The sequence below is a fragment of the Alternaria viburni genome (assembly GCF_023758015.1).
Source record: "Alternaria viburni strain BMP 2772 chromosome Unknown scaffold_30, whole genome shotgun sequence".
NCBI classification, from domain to species: Eukaryota; Fungi; Ascomycota; class Dothideomycetes; order Pleosporales; family Pleosporaceae; genus Alternaria; species Alternaria viburni.
Genome location: NW_026055799.1, coordinates 398273 through 419954, shown reverse-complemented (window position 1 = coordinate 419954; position 21682 = coordinate 398273). Strand labels below are relative to the sequence as shown.

The 21682-nt window shown below is 52.2% G+C and overlaps 9 protein-coding genes and 1 non-coding gene across 10 annotated transcripts; 5 read left to right on the top strand and 5 right to left on the bottom strand.

The window, feature by feature from the left end:
- Window positions 1-207: 207 nt before the first annotated feature.
- On the bottom strand, window positions 208-950 carry J4E79_010454 (uncharacterized protein; the record flags this gene model as incomplete). Its single annotated transcript, XM_049359291.1, has 2 exons — window positions 208-783; window positions 834-950. 2 exons carry the CDS (start codon window positions 948-950, stop codon window positions 208-210), a joined length of 693 nt encoding a protein of 230 aa, XP_049206376.1.
- A 729-nt stretch (window positions 951-1679) lies between these two features.
- J4E79_010453 (uncharacterized protein) lies at window positions 1680-3306 on the bottom strand (the record flags this gene model as incomplete). The annotated part of the gene is made up of 5 exons (XM_049359290.1): window positions 1680-2291; window positions 2339-2610; window positions 2663-2951; window positions 3001-3165; window positions 3220-3306. The coding sequence occupies 5 exons, from the start codon at window positions 3304-3306 to the stop codon at window positions 1680-1682; spliced, it is 1425 nt and encodes a 474-aa protein (XP_049206375.1).
- A 270-nt stretch (window positions 3307-3576) lies between these two features.
- Window positions 3577-4994, bottom strand: J4E79_010452 (uncharacterized protein; the record flags this gene model as incomplete). The annotated part of the gene is made up of 3 exons (XM_049359289.1): window positions 3577-4633; window positions 4684-4857; window positions 4909-4994. 3 exons carry the CDS (start codon window positions 4992-4994, stop codon window positions 3577-3579), a joined length of 1317 nt encoding a protein of 438 aa, XP_049206374.1.
- Window positions 4995-5684: 690 nt separating this feature from the next.
- J4E79_010451 lies at window positions 5685-5793 on the top strand. Its single transcript has one exon. It is a non-coding gene; the product is annotated as a tRNA-Glu (tRNA).
- A 579-nt stretch (window positions 5794-6372) lies between these two features.
- J4E79_010450 (uncharacterized protein) lies at window positions 6373-8003 on the bottom strand (the record flags this gene model as incomplete). The annotated part of the gene is made up of 3 exons (XM_049359288.1): window positions 6373-7683; window positions 7728-7819; window positions 7868-8003. 3 exons carry the CDS (start codon window positions 8001-8003, stop codon window positions 6373-6375), a joined length of 1539 nt encoding a protein of 512 aa, XP_049206373.1.
- An 808-nt stretch (window positions 8004-8811) lies between these two features.
- J4E79_010449 (uncharacterized protein) lies at window positions 8812-11278 on the top strand (the record flags this gene model as incomplete). Its single annotated transcript, XM_049359287.1, has 5 exons — window positions 8812-8960; window positions 9008-9220; window positions 9268-9541; window positions 10270-10501; window positions 10548-11278. The coding sequence occupies 5 exons, from the start codon at window positions 8812-8814 to the stop codon at window positions 11276-11278; spliced, it is 1599 nt and encodes a 532-aa protein (XP_049206372.1).
- A 267-nt stretch (window positions 11279-11545) lies between these two features.
- On the top strand, window positions 11546-12379 carry J4E79_010448 (uncharacterized protein; the record flags this gene model as incomplete). The annotated part of the gene is made up of 1 exon (XM_049359286.1): window positions 11546-12379. One exon carries the CDS (start codon window positions 11546-11548, stop codon window positions 12377-12379), a length of 834 nt encoding a protein of 277 aa, XP_049206371.1.
- A 2571-nt stretch (window positions 12380-14950) lies between these two features.
- Window positions 14951-15736, top strand: J4E79_010447 (uncharacterized protein; the record flags this gene model as incomplete). The annotated part of the gene is made up of 2 exons (XM_049359285.1): window positions 14951-15167; window positions 15222-15736. 2 exons carry the CDS (start codon window positions 14951-14953, stop codon window positions 15734-15736), a joined length of 732 nt encoding a protein of 243 aa, XP_049206370.1.
- Window positions 15737-16121: 385 nt separating this feature from the next.
- ERV25 (vesicle coat component) lies at window positions 16122-16868 on the top strand (the record flags this gene model as incomplete). Its single annotated transcript, XM_049359284.1, has 2 exons — window positions 16122-16331; window positions 16419-16868. 2 exons carry the CDS (start codon window positions 16122-16124, stop codon window positions 16866-16868), a joined length of 660 nt encoding a protein of 219 aa, XP_049206369.1.
- A 1836-nt stretch (window positions 16869-18704) lies between these two features.
- On the bottom strand, window positions 18705-20523 carry J4E79_010445 (uncharacterized protein; the record flags this gene model as incomplete). Its single annotated transcript, XM_049359283.1, has 3 exons — window positions 18705-19470; window positions 19516-19951; window positions 19998-20523. 3 exons carry the CDS (start codon window positions 20521-20523, stop codon window positions 18705-18707), a joined length of 1728 nt encoding a protein of 575 aa, XP_049206368.1.
- Window positions 20524-21682: the final 1159 nt, after the last annotated feature.

Genomic DNA, 21682 nt, shown 5'->3' with positions numbered 1-21682 from the left:
GGTATGCTACTTCTTGTTATTTGTTTCAGGTGATCGAGGGCGTACATTAAGGCGTGAACGGAGTAGACGAGCTGCCACCAAAGGCGCGATACCAATGCTTTCCACGGCTAGAACAACAGTATGATAATAATGTTTCGTTCCATTCATAACATCCCTCGTTATGCGCATCGTGCGACCTTCTCCTCTCTCCATCCCTTCCATCACCCCCTAATTTATCATCTGCGCGATCCCCACCCCATCCTTTTGCCCCTCCTGATTCCAGTTCACTTTGACATCATCCCCTCCCCTCAACCACTCATCCCTCTTCCAAACCTCATACCCCTCCCTCCCCAAACTCCTCTGCGCAACCCTAATATCCTCCCTAATGTCCTCCACCAACGCCTCCTTACTCACATAATCGTACTCCGGCCGTATAAACCCCAGTATCATGAGGCTGAGCTGCGCGCCATAAAAGTCCTTCTCGAAGCTGTGTAAGATGTGGATCTCGATACTGCGCTGGCTGTTCTTGTAGTACGGGTTGTAGCCGATGGAGAGGACGGTCGGGTAGATCGTGGAGGGCGTGGGCGTTTCTGAGGAGTATTCGAGATCGAGGACGGCGTGGGATGAGGATTGGGAGGGGACGGATGTATCGTCTGTGGCGCTGGGAACGCTGGATGCGGTTGTGGAGGTGGAGATTGTGCTTGTGTCGAGGGTGCACCAGCCGTAGTAGATGCCGGATTCGAGTTCGTCGTGGCCGCCTATGCTCAGGCCGGAGAGCGGGATGTTGGCCGTGGGGATACCTAGCTGGTTAAGTTAGTTTGGGGTGACGGTTCAGAGGTCGGAATGGTTCGTACTTCTTTGCTTCCGCGTCCAAAGCCTTTTACTACGGGACCTCGGAGCTTTATTGGGAAGGGTGGTTGTGGTGTTTCGGGACCGGCGATGGGGTCGCGCGGTTTGTCTGGTCGGACCATGGTGTTTGTTATATTTGTAGGGTCGATGTAGGTTGGAATTGGAGTATAGAGATCAGAAAGTGAGTATTTGGTGGAGAGGGAGTGTTGAGCGTGGTACTTCGAGCACTTTCTGGTCGGGATGATGGAGGTCCGATCGGAACATTGGTGGGGCTCATGTCAGATAGCAAGCGTCACCGTTGGCTTAGTCAGCGTCGTGGTACCTTGCATCGTAGCTTCTGACGTGGACATGTAAACGGCAACTACATTAGCTTGTTCAGTAACAGGCGATATGCTTCTCAGATATATACCTCCCACACCGAATCGTAAGTCGACAGCTACCTGCTCCAGGTCCTGCTGCTTGTCACCTAACACGCGCATCATGGCATCTGCTTCGACGAATCAAAAGGCAGCGCATCTTTACAATGATGAGCCTGCGTTCATCTACGGCACTGCTTGGAAAAAATATCAGATGAAGGTATTGGTGAAGAAAGCACTTTCTCAAAGCTCGGCAGCAATGGGTACATCCATCCGTACTCTCCAGACATCACCAAGGCGTGATAAAGCTTCAGATCCTTCATTTTTATTATTCGACTATGAGCTCGCATCTCTATACCTGTATATCAATTTTCAAGACTTTTCCAGTCTACCCACTTCGATCTCCTGACGTGCTCAGCAACCTTCCTATATTTGAGCTTCCTTCTAACCATCCAATTGACTTGCATATGGCATGCGTGCACGGAGAGGCCAACTCTATCCAAGGAGATCCTCATCGATGGAGAGAGCCACACCACCACCTGTGGAAGCTCCGGTAGCTGACGTGGTACTGTCGTGAGCGGGTGCGCGAGGACGCATGATGTGTTCATCCGGAGAAACCCACTCAGAGACTTTCATATCCAGCCCATGCATCGAGCCCGGCAAGCGACATCCCTCAACCCTCTTTCCCGCATGAACACACTCGCCCCGTTGGCAAATGTGACCATAAGCACAGTTTGCAACACGGCAGACACTACCCTTCGAGCACGGAGTACCCAGGGTTATGTGCTGTAGAACATAGTGTGCTTCCGGTTCGAGGGTACCGTGATAGAACTCGCAGTTGACATTTTCGCACTTGTTGCGCAAGAAGTGGTCGACGCAGAGGTGTTCCTGAACCCTGGAACGCGCTTCGTACACCTCGAGCTCTCTAGCTGTTGGTTCTCGTACGTAGATGTCGATCCGCTGCTTTGCGCTGTTGATTGGGATGCGACCGCCGATATAGCATGCTGGAAGTTTGGACGAGAACAGGGGTGACCATAAGGCCTTCTCAGTGTAGCCAACATCCTTCAGATTCTCGTTGGCAACGACAGCGACTGAAGACTTCAAGAACTATGATCGTGTTAGCAGGAATCCGATTACAGTGTGAGAGCGCGTACGTCGTCGGTTTTGATCTCGCTCTTCTCCACAAACGTAGCACCGCTGATAGCCTGCGGCTTGAAACCCTCCGGTGGCGCAAACACCTTCGGAAATGGCACCAGAAGTAGACCCATCTTCCGCAGGCCGCCGTCCAGACCACTTCCAAAGACTAAAGTGATCTTTGAAGTCTCCTTTCGATAGATCTGGAGGGTTTGGTAGTATCGAGGTGATTCAGCAGCAGCCAGGAACACGTGCTTGCATTGCTCACTCCCCATATACAGCTTGAGGTTATCTGGAGAAGATTAGATTTTGCATGAATAAGTTAAGAACAATGTTCAACTGACCACAGATCTTGTTTTTGACGCCAATGTCGTCAGCTGTGACGACGAGATCGAAGAAAGCCCCAACCTTTTCGAACTCCGTGAAGAACGGTGCAAGAGACATGATCTTGCCATTCGCACCTGAGTTGAGCGACAACGTCTTTAGATCGGCGAAGATTCGGATGACCAGGCAGTACTTGTTTCGTGCAATGTCTGGAAACCTAGCCGCGATCCTATCGTTGAGTGCATTGCGCAGAAGAATCGCTGCTTCAGCACCTCCTGGGCCTCTTTTCTTTAGCAACTCATCGCAAAACTAAACACTATCGTTAGAAACCGTCCAACATGAGACTACCATAGCGTACCTTGTGGCTTGATGCATCGATCAGCATCAAGACGATGGGGTTCTTGCTTTGAGCTCCGCCATTGACGTCTCTTGTTGTGTCTTGCAGCTTAGTGCTCTTAGTGAATATGCGGTCGTTCGCCTCATTGTACTGCTTCATGAAAGCTCCATAGTCCGAAGATACATCCTGCACTAAAGTCAACATAGTTTGCATGACCAGAGTCGCTCGTCAATAACTTACAGCTAGTGTTCTCTGCAAAAGCTTGCCCTTGACCTTCAGTGCTTGGAACTCGGCCTCTAGGTTCGCCGTATCGATTTTATCTGCCATGGTGTATCCGACAGTTTAGCTGACCAACAAAGAAAAAGTCAATTGGTAGACTGGTTGGTCGTGACCTAGGATCAGCAGCTATGGGTAGTAGATCACAAAGAGAAAGTGAGAGAGGGAGTGAGCAGGAGAACAAGGTACTTATAACAAGAAAGCCGTGGAGTCAGAGTGGGGCGATTATCAAGGAGCTACCTTTACCTCAACAGCTGGAAGATGTCGTATTGCTTCGATGATACCGTCTCTTGATGTACAGTTCTATTACCTGCGCATGCTTTATGCAACCACGTCATTAGCCTCCTTCTCCCTCCGTTGCTCCTCCTTCTTCCCCAGCTTGCCCGAGCTCTGGTGAATACCCTCAATCACCTGCTTGATCTCCTGCAAGAAGCGATCTACCTCCTTCTCCGTACCCACCGTTATCCTCAAGCAGCCCAGACATCCATGCTCCTTGCCTCTGAACCTTACTACGACGCCCTTCTCTTCCGCCAAGCCCTCATACACTGCCAGCGCCGTCTCGTTCGATGGCTTGCCGCCCTGGTCCGCCGGCGCATCGAGTATTTGGTAGAGCAGAAAGTTCGACTCCACACCGCCGTGAAGGTTTCCGATACCAGGGATCTTGGGCAGCTCTTCTATCAGCCTGTCGCGCTGCTTGACGATGAGGTCCTTGTGGCTTTGCATGACTTGCAGGTGCTTCGGGCTCAGGGCGGCGCGCGCGATCTGACTCGTTGGGTTGGGGATGTTGTAGGGTGCCTTCATGTTGTTGAGGATTTGCGCGATGGCTGGGTCTGCGAAGGCGGCACCTAATCGAATGCCTGCAAGACCGAAGGCTTTCGAGAGCGTCTGCATGACTACAAGGTTGGGCCATTCGGCGACCCACTCTGCCAGACTAGTTCCATCGGGCGCGAAGTCGATGTATGCCTCGTCCACCACTACGACACCGTTCCACGGGTGTTCTAGTATCTTTTGTACATCCTCCTTCTTGAGCAGCTTCCCGGTCGGGTTGCCCGGCGAACACAGGTACGCTAGCTTTATGCTCTTGTCCTCATCCATGGCCTTCAGTATCGCGGGAACGTCGAGATCGAAACTTGGTGTTTGTAGGGGAATCTTGGCCAGCGCGACATCGTTGACTTGCGCGGAAACGCTGTACATGCCGTATGTGGGTGGACATGTCAGGATCTTCTCCTTGCCGGGGACGCAGAAGGCGCGGATGAGGGCATCGATCGCTTCGTCGGAGCCGACACCAACGAAGAGGTTGGCGGGTGTTATGTTCTTGGAGGTGTGGGTGTGGGTGTTTCGGAGGTTGCAGAGGAGTTGCTTGAGTTCTTCTTGGTGGCTGTATAAGGTCGTCAGCGTGTGCGATGCAAGCGCTCGCGGTGTGCATACGGATCTGGGTATCGGTTCAGGCCGAGCAAATCGACATCAATCGCGGAAGATGCGTCGGAGGTGCCATTGACATTGGCGCCAGGCAGCTTTCCCTCGCCATTCAGTTGTAGTCCCGGCCCGTATGCGTTCTCGTTCGCGTCGAGGAGGATGTTGGTGCCGTCATCTTTGTAGTCGCTACGCGTCGTGAGCTGGGTACCGCGGCAAGAGTCATGGATATTCACCTACTCGCGCGCGCATCGATACGGCTCCAATGCGAGAATGTTGGATCGCGCGCATTTCTGCAGATCGAATGCCGTGTTCTTTGCGACCATTGTGTATGTTGTGGGCGGATAAAAGGAATTGGGGGTTGGAGTCGAGGACCGCTATGTCCAGTCGAAGTTGGTGTTCGCGGGGAACTTTTTGTTTCGCGGGGCCGGACGCGGCGATGTCGGGAGTCATCACATCATCGGAGAATTATTCTGATTGATCGAACTTCGATACCAATTCATAGGAGCTAGTTCTCAGCGCAGGTAAATGTGTCCATTTTCGGGTGAACTGTTTACGTTTGGTGGGCGAATATGCAGTCGAAGCTGTTGGTCGAATGACATAGTACGTGACCTGTGGTACAAGCTCTCAAGCCAGGAGGTCTTCACAAGCTGTTCATATTACGATCAGAATACAATAGAGATGCCTGGTGTACTTCAGTAGGGCATCAGATATCCTGCGTAATCCGAAAGTGTCTTGAGGACCTCCTCGGCCATGCGTCAACAGTGGCTTCGCAAACCACATACAACGTAGTATGCACCTAGGTCGTCCAATAGAATGCATTACAAGCGCTGATAGTCTAGCCTCGAGTCTTTGTGGGTCTGTAATACGTAGGCTTGATTTGATCTAGTTGATCTTGGTCCAACTTTTCCCTATCCGATTTCCTGACTCGTATCTTTTAAAACTTGTTTCTCAACCACGTCAAGTGTCAACGCCTCTCGTTATATCGTTTCTACTTTGCCCTTCTTCCATCAACGTCCGATATGGTCTAGTGGCTAGGATTTGCCGCTCTCATCGCAGAGTAAGCTCGCAGCCTCACAGCAGCGCAGTGCCGGCAAGGCCCGGGTTCGATTCCCGGTGTCGGAAGCAGTTTCTTTTTGCTATTCTACATCATCTGAACAATCTAGAAACATACTACATGTGTTTGGTTTGAATAGAATCATTTTTGCCAACTCAACATACCCAAACACCACTCACACCAAGCCTGTCACTCTCAACACTCACCCAGACGTTCAGAGAGCCTCTCTCTTACTCTAGCTAATCACTAGTGTATAGGGGAAGAATGGTGGTCGATCACTGTTGGGTTGAAGAAGTGAAAGTGCCGTTTGGCCATGCTGAACCGACGACGACAGTGATATCTAACAGGCTACCTTATGTGCTGCCTAACATCCGAAATGCGACTATCTCGCGGAGTCTTAACACTTTGCTTGACCCTCCCTAGCTAAATAGAAAGTAATCAGCTACTGCTGGGTTGAAGCTCCGGCAAACCTCGTTGGTGAAGCATCCACCCAAATTGCTACCACACCTTTCTGCCCGCACTGCGCACCCTTTGATCAACGAAAGACGGGCGCTTCATTCAATGTCAGATTTGCATTCAATCTTGCATCCATCAGCTTCTCTCGCGGCATCAATCAATTCATCAAAGGTATCATAATCTCCATGCACTCACGCCAACGCGCCCATCGGGTCCCATAGCTCCAGCATCTTCGGCTTCTGCTCGAGCACCTTCTTGATCGTCGAGCTGACAACACTAGGATCAACAACGGCCTGGTACACAAACTCATCCATCCAAGCATCGCTCATGACAAAGTAGCCCTTGTCGCCTGCACGCTCACTCCACGAGTTCTCCACCCTCCAGCGCACAGGCTTGCCGTCAACGACGTGTACAGCCGTCAACACCATGGCATGCGTCATCTGGCTCTCACCAGTCTGAAGACGCTCCGCCTTGGACATGCCGAGCTTGATGTTGAAGCCGAGCTCGTACTCGAAGAGATCGGTGTCCATGATTCCCTTGGTGGAATCGGAGTACTTGCCTACGTCTGAGCCGAAGAAGACGGGCATGCCTTTCTTCAGCATGGCAATGCAGGCGTCCTTGATGGTCTTCATGTCGACATTCACATAAGTCACTGGGCGGCCGTTCCAGACGTTGCCGAGTCGCTTTACGCTGAGTAGACGGTTGTAGGGGTTGCGCGGGTCGTTGACAAGCGAGAAGAGCGAGTGCACGTCCGTTCCAGACAGCGCGCGGACGGTCTTGTTGTCGGACAGTTCTTTAGCAAAAGCAGTGGGTCGCGTCTTGACGGTGCAGAAGTTGCCGTCCTTGTCGTAGTACTCCCAGGTGAACGGCTTGGTAGAGCACGGGGGAGGTCCTAGCATCAGTGTCAGGATTAGGTGAATTTCACGCAGCATCTTCTCCTTCTCTCCAGCAATAGTAGCCTTGATCGCGTCTGGCGATGCGTTGCTGGATGCGATAGCACGCAGACGGACGGCATCCTCGCGCAACTTGGTCGTGATCAGACGGTCCATGGTAGATGAGTTGGACGCGTTGAACGAGTCTGGGTAGAGCGAGTGCGGTACAAGACCATACTTCTGCACGAGGTTGGCCACCATATCCCACTGTCCGCCGTCACCGACAGGGCTGGACATCAGCGCCTGCACGATCCGGCTGTCAATCTCCTCACCCTTCGTATCCAGTATGCTTTCGAGGAAGTAGTTTGCCTTCTCAATCTTGTCCCAGTAGAAGAGGTATGCCTGCGACAGCTGGAACTCGGATAGCTTGTACTTCTTCATGATCGCAACGCGGAAGACGTTGGTGGATGCGAAGAGCCAGCATCTTCCGGATGAGGCTTGATTTGTGACGGGCGAGCCCTCGAAGGGAATCTTGATGTTGAACTTCTGGGTGTCTGCGATGACAGCGGATCGGGATGAGAGTACGGCGTTGGCAGAGTTGGAGCTAAGAGCTGCGAGAGCGAGGCGGTTCTACAGAGGTAAGCAGGAGACAGTATAAGAGCTGTGTGTAGTACCTTTGGGTCTTCCATAAGCTCCTTCTCCCACTCTGACACTGACGCGGCAGATACATCTTGTTGGTACTTGACGCCGGGGGTGTATCGAGGTGCTTTGACAGTTAGACTTGGTATACCATTCTCAACGTCATGTAACGTACGAGCCTCTCCGCCAACAACGACAAATCCATCCTTCTCGTTCATGGGTCGTTCATCCTTCATGTGGAGCGCCTGGAGTCGCTCCATCAACTTCTCATTAACAGCAGCATCGGACGGTCGTGACTGATTGTTGCCCATGATGAAGATGGGGACAGAACTTGCGGACTATCGTACAGCTCTCGATCAAGAGATAGCTATGTGTTGTAATCTGGGGAAGCTCTGGCTGCCCATCAAGGTGTCGCTCGCTATCGCGCTTATCGGGCGGGAGCAACGCGTGCATGGGTCTCGTGGCAGCCCCACTCCGATCAGATGGCTGGCGCGGAAAGTGCCCGCCTCCATACCTTCCACATTCGATCGACGTGCATCGAAGCATGATGCTTACACGCAAGACAGGCTGACTTGTGCACAACTCAGCATGCAGATGCACGTTACTCACGACTGTTGATCGGGTGCTGGAGTCTATCGTTGCCTGACTGCCTCAGCCACAACGCTGCGACCACCGCGCTATTACCGCGTACGAGGCTACCAGCATCGCCTAACGGCCCATCTCCACAGACCCTGAAACTCGTGACAGCCGTTTTGCTTCTTCATCAGGGCAGCGAGTGCCATTATATCACACCAATTTGATCACTTTTAACACGCATCCAATACTTCCATCATCAACCACGCATAGAGGCAATGCTGCAACACCGGCCCCAAACGGCGCGGCTGCTAAAAGAGGGAGATGAAGATGTACAGGGCCGAACGCGTGTTTCATCACGGCGCCGCAAGGCGTTCCCCTGAGCGTACGCATCACAGCCCAGTCAACGCGAGTTCCCGAAATATCGGTGTATCTCGCGCTCAGCCCTGCAAACAGAGACTTATATCCTGGTTTCCTCTTTTTGTTGCGCAAACATTGCACCTAGCCACCGACAAGCAACGATAGTCACCAGCGGCACGATTCACCATGGCGCAACGACCGGTATTTTGGCAGAAGCGCGTTCTCGTGCCCTTCTGGGTGGTGCGAATATGTATCATGCTCTTGATCATTGGAGCAGTAGGCATTTCGCTGAGCAATGTGAAAGAATTGGAAGACGTTATCCAACCCTCAGTCTCGTAAATGGAACCATCAACAGCGCAGACACAAAGCTTACAGCCAGTAGATTGCTCATTGTCATTATACTCTTCAGCTGTATAGTGCTCCTCATCGACATTCTCGCCATCCTGCTCTTCCTTCGCGATGCGCTGAAACCCGGCACTTTCCTCACCATGAACTCGTTCCAGACTGCGTTCTGGGGCGTCGCCTTGATCATGGAGTTTGCGGATATTGGCAAGGGCGGTAGCCACGTCGGGCTTGGATTCGGCGTCTTTGTATTGTACGTTCAGAGTTCAGGAGGTCGTTTGCAGTACTAACACATCGCAGCCTCAGCTACTTCGGTCTCTTCATCTACTCGGTCATCGGTTATCGTCGCGCGAAGGCAGAGGCCAAACGAGGCCAGTACGCACCGGCGCACAACCCATTCGGGGGTTCCGTACCTGCTCAGGAATCATCTCCGTATAACAGCGCACCCGAATACCAAAATACCGCATACCACTCGCAGACGCAACCTGCTGAGATGAACAACCAGTATCTTCCGCCATACCAGAGCGGTGCTGCGACCGACTACTACCAGCAGCCGGTGAAGCCTGCTCATATCGTATGAGCGAGAGATGGAGATCTTAAGGATCTGGCGAAGTGCAGAGAAATATAGAGCATTTGGATAAGGCGTTCTGGCAATTAGGAGACATTGATACCACGGGTTCCGGATACTTTCACATGTCGACATGCCGCATGAACCTTCATGCGCAGCGGTCCGAACGATTCAGTATTGAATAATGGAAGCATAGTTCTTCGAGGAACGGGCCGTTTGATTACATGCGCGGGATGACATCCCATATGGTCAGTGTGAGGAACGGTTCCCTGAAAATCGATCGACGGATATATGAAAGACCATGAACCAAACTACTTGCATATCAAAATCCGTGAATGACACCTCAAGCTCCTCACACGTGCGAAAGACTACCGGACGCTCCTGCCCATTTGAGTGGCTGCAGCCGAGGCGCTAGGGGCGACACCCCCAAAGGCTTGGAAATGTCTCCGTTTCGGAGGTCAACAACCACTCACAGCCCCAAAGCCGATGTTTCCAGCATGTCACGACCATGGTCATTTATGCGAGGAGCAATCAGATCGCTGCTACCCGCACGTTGTGACTAGACTGCGGCGTGTGCCATGGCTGTGTTCCTGACCTCTGTTCGCCCGTTCGGCTCGCATAATGCTTGGAACATTAGCGGTGGATCAAGACTGGGGACTCTGTGGCTGGCTTAAGGATAGGTCGGGAGGAGGGTGTTGTTATAAACGTCAGGTGCGCGCTGTTTACTTGCATAGGTCTCAGGTCGCTCCGTCAAACACATTCGCTTCATCATCTTCCATTCGTTGTTCAAGATGCGATCCTTCCTACTACTCGCTGCGGCAGTTCCTTTCGCTCAAGCTGTTCGCATCGTTCAGTCAAACGACGACGGCTGGTCAGAGGCAAACCTTCGCACCTTTTTCGACGTCTTGAACTCTGCTGGTCACGAAGTCGTATTGTCTGGTCCCGCTGAAAACCAGTCTGGCAGAGGTTGGTAGTCGAGTCATGGCCATATATACATGCTGACTTATATCAGGATCCTCCGACGCACCCCCGAAAACCGTTGATTCAGACGGTTGCATTCATGCGTCCTGCCCTGGAGGAAGCCCGCCAACCGGCGCAAACGCGACAGACCCTCGCCTAAACTACGTCAACTCGTTCCCGGTCACTTCAATCAAGGAGGGAATCGATGTCACGGCTCCAAAGCTCTGGAACGGCGCAAAGCCCGAACTCGCCCTGACCGGACCGAACGTTGGCAGCAACGTTGCTGTTCAGGTTCCCTTCTCCGGCACAGTCGGCGCCGCTGCATTCGCGGCAAAGACGGCTCAGATCCCGGCCATCGCCTTCTCTGGCGTGACAGGAGATCCTACTGCATGGAACGCACCTACTCCTTTCCATAGCAAGGTCTATGCTGACCTGGCTTTGAACGTTACCACGACTATCATCAACTCTGGAAAACCATACCTCCCAGCAAACTCTTTCCTGAACGTCAACTTCCCCGCTGTATCCGAGACCAAGTGCAGCGACCCCAGCCAGTTCAAGTACATCTTTACGCGCATCAACACTGGTCTTCTGAGCGCTCGTGATGCCGAATGGTGCGGTAGCACGCGCCTGCCGTGGGAGGCGGACGTCATCTTGATCCGTGGAAGCGACTGCTACGTTACCATCAGCCCTGGCGATGCAAACGACAAGACGACCATGAACGATGCTGCAGTTCAGACTGAGATCATCAACAAGCTCAAGTCGATCCTTTCGTGCTTGCCTTAAGCTGGGAATGATTATTGGGATGGCTGAGCATGAAGCTTTTATGATGTACATAATACTATGACGGATAATGCCGCTCCAGAAAATCCCTCCAATCTGTTCTTGATCGCGACGCAACCAGCCTAATGACCCTAATCAAGCAACTGAAGTGAAAACACGTGAGGCTGATGAGTCATCGTTAACATTAGGGTGAAGGTAGGTGTAGTCTTACCTCTTAATGGTCAACACCGTCAACCAACCTGCAAGATTTACGATATTCACACCAATACCATGTCAAACCACGGCGATGTCGAAATATCAGCACCGCGTACCGATAAATCCTTATCACTTGCAGCGCGCATGAAATCGTACGAAGCACGCTTCGATCAAACCCTTCCTCTAGACAAACCCATCATCCTCCGTCTAGATGGCCATGGCTTCTCACGCTTTACCTCTCACTTCGCGCGCCCATTCGACGAGCGCATACACACCGCAATGATATCAACTTGCGCCGATCTCCTCCATTTCTTCCCCCGAGCCACAGTCGCCTACACGCAATCCGACGAAATCACCCTAGTCTTCCCAGAAGGGGTGCAGAGTTTCAATGAGCGAGTACAAAAGCTATGTAGCTTGAGCGCTAGCTACTGCTCCGTAAGATTCAACAAGCATCTCACTGATGCTCTGAAGGCCATGCCTGAGCCGGAGGTCAAGGGCGACGTGGAAGAAGTGCTTGGGACGGCACATTTCGATGCTAGGTTCTTTCCTGTGCCTGACATAGCAGAGGCGCTTAACAATCTCATCTGGCGCTGTCGCAATGATGCTGTGAGGAATTCTGTTTCTGCTTTTGCGAGGACTATGTATTCGACCAAGGAGATGAATGGGAAGAAGACGAAGGATCTTGTTAGTATGATGCTAGAGGAGAAGGGTGTTAGGTTTGAGGAAGCGGTGCCGAAGTGGGCGATAGAGGGCTGTCTGATCAAGAGAGAGCGGTATGAACATGAGGGAGTGAATGTGAAGACTGGAGAGACTGAGAAAACGTTTCGAACGAGGACGCGGGTGGAGGAGAGGGGTATTCGCGAATTTGGAGATGAGGGGTTGAAGTTGATGACAAGTAGGTATTGGTAAAGTAACTTCGTGAGCTTATTGCTCTTCTGCGCGGCAGTCAGGCTGCGACAATAGCCACAGCGATCAAACGTCACATGCAACCCACTCGTATGTGTGCTTTTCTTAATCCTTTCTTAGTTGATATTGAATCCGCGAAGGATAAAGGTATACAGCTGCGTACAGTTATTAAAGTGTGTTTGCGTTGCGATAATATAACGTGTTACTCAACCGCTCCATTTGGCGTTCCCAGACCAGCGCAATTAAAAAATGAAAAAATGAAATAAAATGAAACAGAAAGATGTGAGTCACACACGCAACTCATACCTGATCTCCTCATGCGTAGGATGCTGCAAAAAAAGAAGTTGGGGCCTGACCGGGATTCGACTAGACGCTATTAGTTTGCGTTCAATTTCGAATCTTAATGGGTGAACTTACACCCGGGGCCTCCTGCAGAATAGGCTTATCACAGTCACGTGATTTCCCAAAGCAGGAATCATACCACTAGACCATCAGGCCGATGGATCTCTTGAAGAGATGATTGATGGAAGGTTGTTATGTTGATGCGTTTATATAGCGGATTTTGCAAAAAAGGGGCTGCGCCGAGAATTGGCGCATTAGCGTTCTGAAGCGAGACATGCTGCATCTACCCCACCTTAGTCCACTAGTCTCACTATCTTGCCCCTCGGATTTGACCCAAGAATATTGGATATTGTATTTTCATGTTTCCACCGCGACTCGTTTTTGCTCGACACACATAGGACCCCAATAAACTTTCCGATGCACTCGATATAGAGCCTCAACACCGCATTCATGATCTGGATGTCTAGAGCCTGCGTTGTCAATTTAGTGATCGCACTTGAGAACAGTCATGGGGTAGCAGCAATATGAAATCATAAGAAAGTGCAACACTGAAGCACAGCATGCGAGAAAGTTTACAATTTCAAGACCAACTGTGCGCCGTAAAAGCATGTACAGTATCATGAGCATCGATTCAGGTTCCGTGGCATTTGATCGGCCTCCTAGGATCCAAAGAGGTTCTCATCCCTCCAAAAAATGGGAATTTGCTCAGACAAAACATCAGAGTGTGTAGAATCACATCGTGGTATTAACCATAAGATAAGCGGCAGAAAGATGGGTGTAACGAGAGAATAGCCATCTCGACTAGAGAAGTTCTTGGAACTGTCACTTGGTCCGCAAACACTAATCTGCCAGAATAGATGCAATGAGTATTTGCACACACGCCGCATGTGATGGATGCAGAAAGCGTTCGTGCCTCATAGTTAAAAGCTTTATCACTGCCTAGAAACACTGCAATATTTGATTAAAAGCTTTGCGGATTGCGCAAAAATGGCGCGTTTTGCCTCCAACCATTCATTATTACACCGTCATACTCATGTATCTAGCAACCCGTAGGTTCAGGTCAAGCTTGCTTAGATAGCAACGGTATGATTTGTGTAGCGCGTTGTGTTGCATTGTGCAAGTACGTGTGCTTCTCAATTGAGTAAGCCCGGTCAACCAAATCACGATGTGATCGCTTCTCGAGCTGTCCAGGCCCTTCTATCGTGAAAAATGAATTCTGCAATGCAAGGGACGCCGCGAAAGCCTGACGTGAATACCATGGCAAGGTGGATCATTTTCTCCACGGCAACCGCTACCACGACCGTGCATGCTACGCGGTCAGGCTCTTATCATGGGAAAATGAGAACTTCTCCATTTTAGATAACGCATCAAGCACAGAATTCCCATGTTTGCTCAGAATGATGTACCTCTGGCGTGTTGGCGACGCTATCCGCGACCAATCACCACAACTACCACCCAGCCCTGTGTCTCCACAGCCCCGCATTCCGGATACCGGTTGGGAACAGGCGCGACCCACTCAGACCACGCAGGCCAGCCGTGCCTGCAGGTGCCAACATCGTGAGATTGATGCTCGTACGTCTGTGTGGCAAGCCCAGTAAGCTAATCGTTACCAAATCTTATACCGTGTTTCCGTCACGCGCCTAGCATCAAGCTTTTGCCCTGCTCGTCTGCAGCGGCGTCCATCTAGGGTCTCAACGAATCGTGCGGCTGGGTCGCCGCGGAAGTCACGATGCTTTGTCGGTCAGCCAAGGTGAAGGAAGGGGAGGTACGCGTATGAGCTGCAATTACATCATGCCTGTGTGACATATACATGTCAGCCCAGGAGCGCCCTGGCTTGTCGCTCAACATTGTGTTTCCTCTCGTCTTGTCTTCTTACTTTCGACTATCAGTCTGCAAATACACAATCTCAGTCATGGCAGCTTTACGGTCTTCGAGAATGTTGCTTCGACGTTTCGCGCGCCCAGCGCCACCTGCGTTTCGACTTCAGCCTTGCACGACCCCTCTTCAGCGTCGAGGTCTCGCTTCACACCAAGACGCAACCTATCCCCAAGTTCCATACGAAAAACATGAGACCGTTGGAGAGAAGCGGTTTAGCCAATTCGACCTCGATGGAAAGGTTTTCGTGGTTACAGGTGCAGCATGCCGTCCTCCTCCCATCTCCAGAGCAGACAATATGCCTTTGTAACCCGTGTTAACGTATCAACAGGTGGAGGTCGTGGATTGGGACTATGCATGGCCGAAGGGCTCGTAGAGGCTGGTGGCAAGGTGCATTGTCTCGACCGGTTACCAGAGCCCCCTCAAGCATTCCAAGAGGCTCAGGGCCGTCTCAAGAGCAACATCGGTGCAGGTCTGCAGTACCATAGGGTGGACGTTACAGACGAGCAGGCGATGCGAAAGTGCATTGGCGACATTGCCTCGGAACACCAAAGGCTTGACGGCCTCATTGCAGGTACGGAATTCTTCAAATACTTTGGAACTCCAATGCTAACCATCCCTTCTCCAGCTGCCGGCATCCAGCAAGTCACACCCGCGATCGACTTCAAGAAGGAAGACATCGCAAAGATGCTCGATGTCAACTATACCGGCGTGTTCCTAGCAGCCCGAGAATGCGCCCGTCAGATGATGGAATACAAGATTCAGGGCTCGATCTGCCTGGTCGCAAGCATGAGTGGCACCATTGCCAACCGAGGCTTCATCGCGCCCGTTTACAACTCGTCCAAGGCGGCCGTGGTGCAGCTGGCACGAAACTTGGCCATGGAGTGGGGGCGAAAGAATCCAGATGGTTCAGGGGGTATCCGAGTGAACTCTTTGAGCCCAGGTCATATCGTCACGCCAATGGTGCAAGCCAACTTCGACAAGGGCGAGGCCAGCCGCGAGGAATGGGAGAACAACAGCATGTTGGGCAGGCTCAGCACTCCTGAAGAGTACAAGGCTGCGGGACTGTTCATGTTGAGCAAGGCGAGCAGCTACATGACTGGGCATGATCTGAAGCTGGATGGCGGTACTACCGCTTGGTAAGAAGGCTGTTGTCGTACTGTAGGATATGTCTTTTGAGCGTTCTCAGCGACAGGTTGGCGTTGGTATGGATTAACGCCAGTTACGAATTAGTTTAGTGTTGATAAGCTTTCCAAAATTGTATCACCAGACTTCTGTCAAGTTATTAGCGCGAACATGTGGTCGTCTCAACATATTGAAGCTGAAAGAGTGATGGCAAGACACGCTCCTCCCAGTCGCTGTTCTGGTTCAGGGTCCGCACGCGCCTTCCCCACTCTGCGCTAGCTTACAATCGGACCATCTGTCCTTCCGCGCGGTCTTGCGACAGCTGTACAATTCGCGGAGCCACCAAGAGGGCAACAACTCGAGTCCGCAAGCGCTGCAGCTCTCCACACATCCCCAATTCAGCATGGACCGGTTAGCACGTCTTCTCAGCTGCGTGCTGCTGGCAATTCTCCCCCTCGCCGCGGCCCTGAAATTCGACCTCCACCCGGTCGCACCACACGACTCGGCCAAGTACGAGCGATGCGTTAGGAACTTTGTTGCCAAAGACCAGTTGGTGGTTGTCACGGCAATTCTGGATGGATACCGCGGAGATGGACAGAGAGTGGATATGCATGTACGTTGCAATTCCAGCGCTATGTCAACAAGCCAGCATCATGCGAGCATTATACTATATGAAGACGTTACTGACAACGACAAACAGATCCGCGACGCAATGGGCAACGACTACCACCGCCCCAAAGACGTAGTTGGCGAGAACCGCTACGCCTTCACCTCGCACGCCGACTCAGCCTTCGACGTATGTTTCGAGAACATCTTCACCTCGTCCGGCTCGTCCAAGAACATCGCACCCCGCCACGTCGAGCTCGACATTGACATTGGCGCCGACGCCAAGGACTGGAACGCCATCCAAGCCGTCGACAAGCTGAAGCCCGTAGAAGCTGAACTCAGGCGGATCGAGGAGACGGTTGGCGAGATTGTCACCGAGATGGATTACCTGAGGAGTCGTGAGCAGAAGCTGCGTGATACCAATGAGAGCACCAATGAGAGGGTCAAGTGGTTTGCGCTGGGCACGATGGGTATGCTGGTTGGATTGGGGGCTTGGCAGGTTGTGTACCTCCGCGCCTACTTCAGGAGCAAGCATCTCATCTAGAGATGTGGAGTGGAGAGGAAGACTTGGAATATGGTCGTTTTGGTTAAGAAAGAGACGTCAGGTACGGATGGGTATGGATACGAGTACGGAGCGTTATGGCCTGCATACTTCACACACGATTGGAGCGGCGTTGGTAGGACATATCCAGATTTCAAAACATGTTTACAATAGTCAGCCACTACGTCCCTTTCTTTGGTACTCTTCCCACAAAGCCACTGGTGTCCTCTCCTTCTCCACAGCCCTGACACCTACTACCCATCCCATGCCCCTCACCAACCCCAGCAAAACGAGTATAATAATCCATTCCAACCACCCCTCCACCTTCTTATTCCACCGCCCCAACCAGCACAGCTCAGGCAATCTATCTCTAACCCTCAGATAAACGTCGATCGGCAACGGCCACCAATCCCTCCCCTCCCCCAACATGCCCCTGAACCCCAGCACCACAGGCCAATTATCCAACTCCCAAAACAAGTTCCACAGCTGAAACTCCACCCACCAACGCCCCAACACCCATCGCACGAAATGCTGAAGCGGAGGCAGCGTCGCGGTAGACGGTGCCTGAACAACACCATTCAAATTCCAGAAGAACAGCGCTTTGCCCCCATCCACCGGATCCGTCCATTCCTCCACCACCACCTCGTCGTCGATATCAGCTGGGAATCGTGGTGTAACACAAGATGGCCTGTGATTCCTTAGATACTCTCTCGCTCTACCCCAATTATGCCGTGTGTACTTTGGGATTCGGATAACCAGTCCGGGCTCAGTCTCGTAGTTGCCGTAAACGGCTACCTCGCCATCAGCTGCCGCACTCAGGATGGTAGTTTTCCCGTCTAGGTACACGAAGATGGAGCCCCGGAGGAGGTGTAAGTATTCTGTATGAAGGGTGTGGAAGTGGAGGCCTGATGTCCATTTTGAGTGGCGGGGGAGGGAGATTGTTGTTTTGGAGGTGGATTGAGTGGGAGAGGGAGGGGAGATGGGGATGTGGTAGGTCACTGCGGAGGGGCCTAGGCGGGTGATGGGTTGGGTTCCTGGGGGAAGAGGGTCTAAGATTGTAGGGGAGGGCATGGGTTTGGAGCGATGGAAACGTCTGGGCATCTCGGCTGGATTTGCGGCGTGTCGTGGTATAGGTTGAATTTCTTTGAATAGAGACCAGAGAAAAGGTGGTGGAAATGGAGATGTAATCTCGAGTTATGCAACGTGTAGTGTATTCTCTGTGGAATGATTCAAGTCGAGGCCCTGCGATAACTGTGCCGCAATGTAGTGGGGTAGCTATACAACATATATGTTGAAGTGTAGTCTGGCTGCCTAAGCATACTGTGTGCTAATCAGCAAGGGGCGGCTGACGTTCGTTAGGTACCTAGGTACTGTAAGACAAGCGGAACAAGTCCGCACCGGTAGCAATATGCAAGCCACTGTACAGAGCTCTAGCGTACCAAACTCTAGATCTCGTTGACGACAACGGCGCAAGCATAGTAATATTTATGTTTAGATTGATATCAGTATGTGGTAGTGGTAATGCTTGTACAAAGCTGTTGATAACACAAACGCCTCCATTCATCCCATCCATGTTCCCTCCAAAAGCTCCAAGGCAAAAATGCCATACATATGATATGTCCAATACGCCAGGATACATATCTCATCAGTCAGACGCCGCGATAAGTATAAGCAGGACACCGCTCCTTTATCTAACCAAGTCGCCATGCTAGAACGATCAAGAAAGAAGCAGCAGTAGCAGTAGTAACCAAGCAAGAGAGGTAAGCTATGCATTTGAACGCCGGAAAACAGTATTCAAAAAGGAGGAAGAAAGAGAGAGTTTAGAGGTAAGCAGGTGAGTTACTCGCTGTCCCCCTCAATCTCCTCTTCTTTGCCACCAGCAGTAATGGCAATGCGCTTCTTGGGCTCGCCCCACATTTGCTGTCGAACCTTCTTCTTCTGGTCGTCTCTGAGAGTCTTCAAAAACCCATATGTACCCGTCAGGTCGTTCAACTGCTGGTCCAAACCAAAGCTGTTGCTCTGCGCAGCGCGGATGAGAGGACTGATGAGGTTCTTGCGTGCTTTGTCTAGCTGGTCTCTGACGGAATGGATAATTTGGATATGCACTTTGAGCTCGGATTTGTTGATGAGGGTTGATGCGCGCACGTCTTTGAGTAGCTTGAGATTCTTCTCGTACTTTTTAATCTTCATCTTGTTGTTGATGGAGGTGCGCCACATGGAAGCGAGGAACTCGTCTTTGCGGTTTGCGAGCGAGTCTTCTTCTTTGGCGACGGAGCGGTGGAGGTTGTGGAATTGGCGGTCTACACTCTCGAAGAGTTGGAAGAGGACGTCTGCGCGCGCGAGCTCATTTGCAATGTTCTCCTCGAGTGTGGTTAGGAGGTAGTCGAACGTGCGCTGCAGGGTAGCTTTCGACCGCTGTTGTGTAGTGTGTCCAAGGATATCGTTGACAACACGGCCAACGGCTGTAGCCTCGCCGTTGCGCTCAAGCAGGCCAATCGCGTTGAGGCCGCCGTGGACATTGTCGATGACTGTGTCAATCATGCCAACCTTTGGACCTTGAATACTTGCTAGCTCTCGCTTGGCCCATTCCATAGTAATGAGGATGCTACAGTTATCAGTAGGTGTACGAGGTCAAGAAGGCTATACCTACGAGTCCATGTCGCCATCTACGTTGGTAAAGAAGCTGGTAATCTTCTCGGATAGGATCCTAAGACTATCGCCTAGGTCGTCTAGCTGATCGATGATAACAGGCGACGCAGACATGTTAGTTGCGCGGACGCTCTCTCCCAGGTCTTGCACGGCGATACTGGCGTCTGCGAGCTCGCGCGACCGTGGAATGACACTCTCTGAAGCGTATAGCAAAGGCTCAAACTGTTTCGCCATGCTGGCGACGTTTGCGACATCAGGAATAAGACTGGCTTGCCAGGGATGCAGCAATAGGTAAGACATTAAAAGAGTCGCGACAGTAAAGATAAGGTTGGCTCTTGACCTCGTAAAGATGTGAAGGCCACTTGCGAAGGTGGTGATTGTATCTTCGATAGGCGCTGTGCGGAACTTAGCTTCTCCTCTGTACGCAAAGCGCATGACTATAGCTGTCAGTATAAACAGCGCGCATTGATTCGCGTTACTTACAACCCTCGACTGGCCCATCGTCATGTTGCGACAACGTCGACTCGGTCCCCGCCAATGCGCCCGCGCTCGGTTGCGGCTCCTCCTCCGGGCTCTGTAGTCGCGACGCAATGTTGGTCGACATGTATCTCTGCTCCTCCTCGGGAATGGGTTCGGGGCTGGTGCGCGGTGTTTGCTTGTAGGGCGACTCGGGCAGTGGTATGCGCGAGGGTGTGACGTCGCGATCGGTGCGGTACTCAAACGGCGACTTGGACGGGCTGTTGCGCATGGCGCTTTCACCGAGCAGCGACTTTCTGTACCAGTGATTGCTAGATTGCGACTTCTGCCATGCTGGTGGCGCCCACGGCCCGTCCGACTCGGTTTCACTGTCTACCTCGTCCTGGGGCACGCTCCAGCGCGACGAATGCATGTTGGAGCGGCCGCTGTAGGCCGAGTGCATGCTGCGCTCCGGGTCGAAGGCTTCGAGCGACGCGCTTAGCGACGGGATGTCGTGCTCGTATAAGCTCCCGCGATCAGTCGTGTCCATCATGGTTTGCGCGCAGTCGCTGGTGGCGGAGGAATGGGAGGAATGGGCGGAATGGGAAGGCTGGTTCGCCGTCTCAGCTATGCGGTACTACGGGCGTGTCGAGGCTCTGGCGGGCACATGGGAGTACCCTTGTGACGCGTGAATAGGCAGGAACGGTGCAGGTGGTGGGTGCCTAGCGCTTTGGTCAAGACAGAGTCGAGAGGGAATGCGATCATGGTGGAGGAGCCCACAGAGAGTCCCCGTATACCGCCGATAAGCTAGCCCGCCTATGCGAGCGCATCTAATCGCCCGTGTGCTGTCCAGGGCTGCAGTGGGGTGAAACGGAGTGGCTGGGAGCTGAGTCTTGATTGGCTGTGGTCCATCCGGGCTAGTGCGGGGAAAGCGCGACCGCGACCCCGTGACGCCCTGCAGCACGCATTCCGTACCCTTGCAGCCCACCATGCCCGTCCGAGTGGTGACGATAACATTAAGTAGCAAGCCCTTGATCTTTGCGTCCTCAAGCTTTCGAATAGAGTCCAACATCACTCATCGCGGAGGGTGCGCATTGCGGAGTTTCTGCCCTCCGATTGGCTGTCATCGCTGTGGAGCAACACTGCGGGACGGGGGCGAGCGACTGACTTACATGATATGCACCATACTGGGTACTAGCTCCATCTAAGGTGGCAGTGACCAATGAGCAATGTCCGACGATCAATGCAAAGGAAGAGTGCAGTCAAGCAAGAAACAAACCTGTCGCCAGTTCTAGATGGCATGGACGGACAAGTGGGGACAAAAGCAATGCCATCTCACAGGTGCAAGGTGTGTACATCGACTTGAACTATTTCCCACGTATAACTTGACGTTTGTACTATTCTTTCCGTATTTGAAGAATCCGGTGATGGTGTGCACCTTGCGTTTGGTTTCCTGATTCTCTTTGTTGCTGCCGCTGTGGTTTTAGGTGCGATTCGTCTCGACCTTGACTTTCTTGAAGAAGTTCGAGACCTGCTTAACTGTACAGTGCCAAATTCCTCGACGGTGATCTGGTACGTGTTCCTCCAACGAGCATTGGCCAGTCCGGCGTCGCCATTGTCCGTGGGCGAAGGCCAAGGATCGCCGCCCTTGGAATGGTATACGACAGTGTATTTCTCATGGAGTTCCAACTTGACTAAAGAGACTAGCTTCT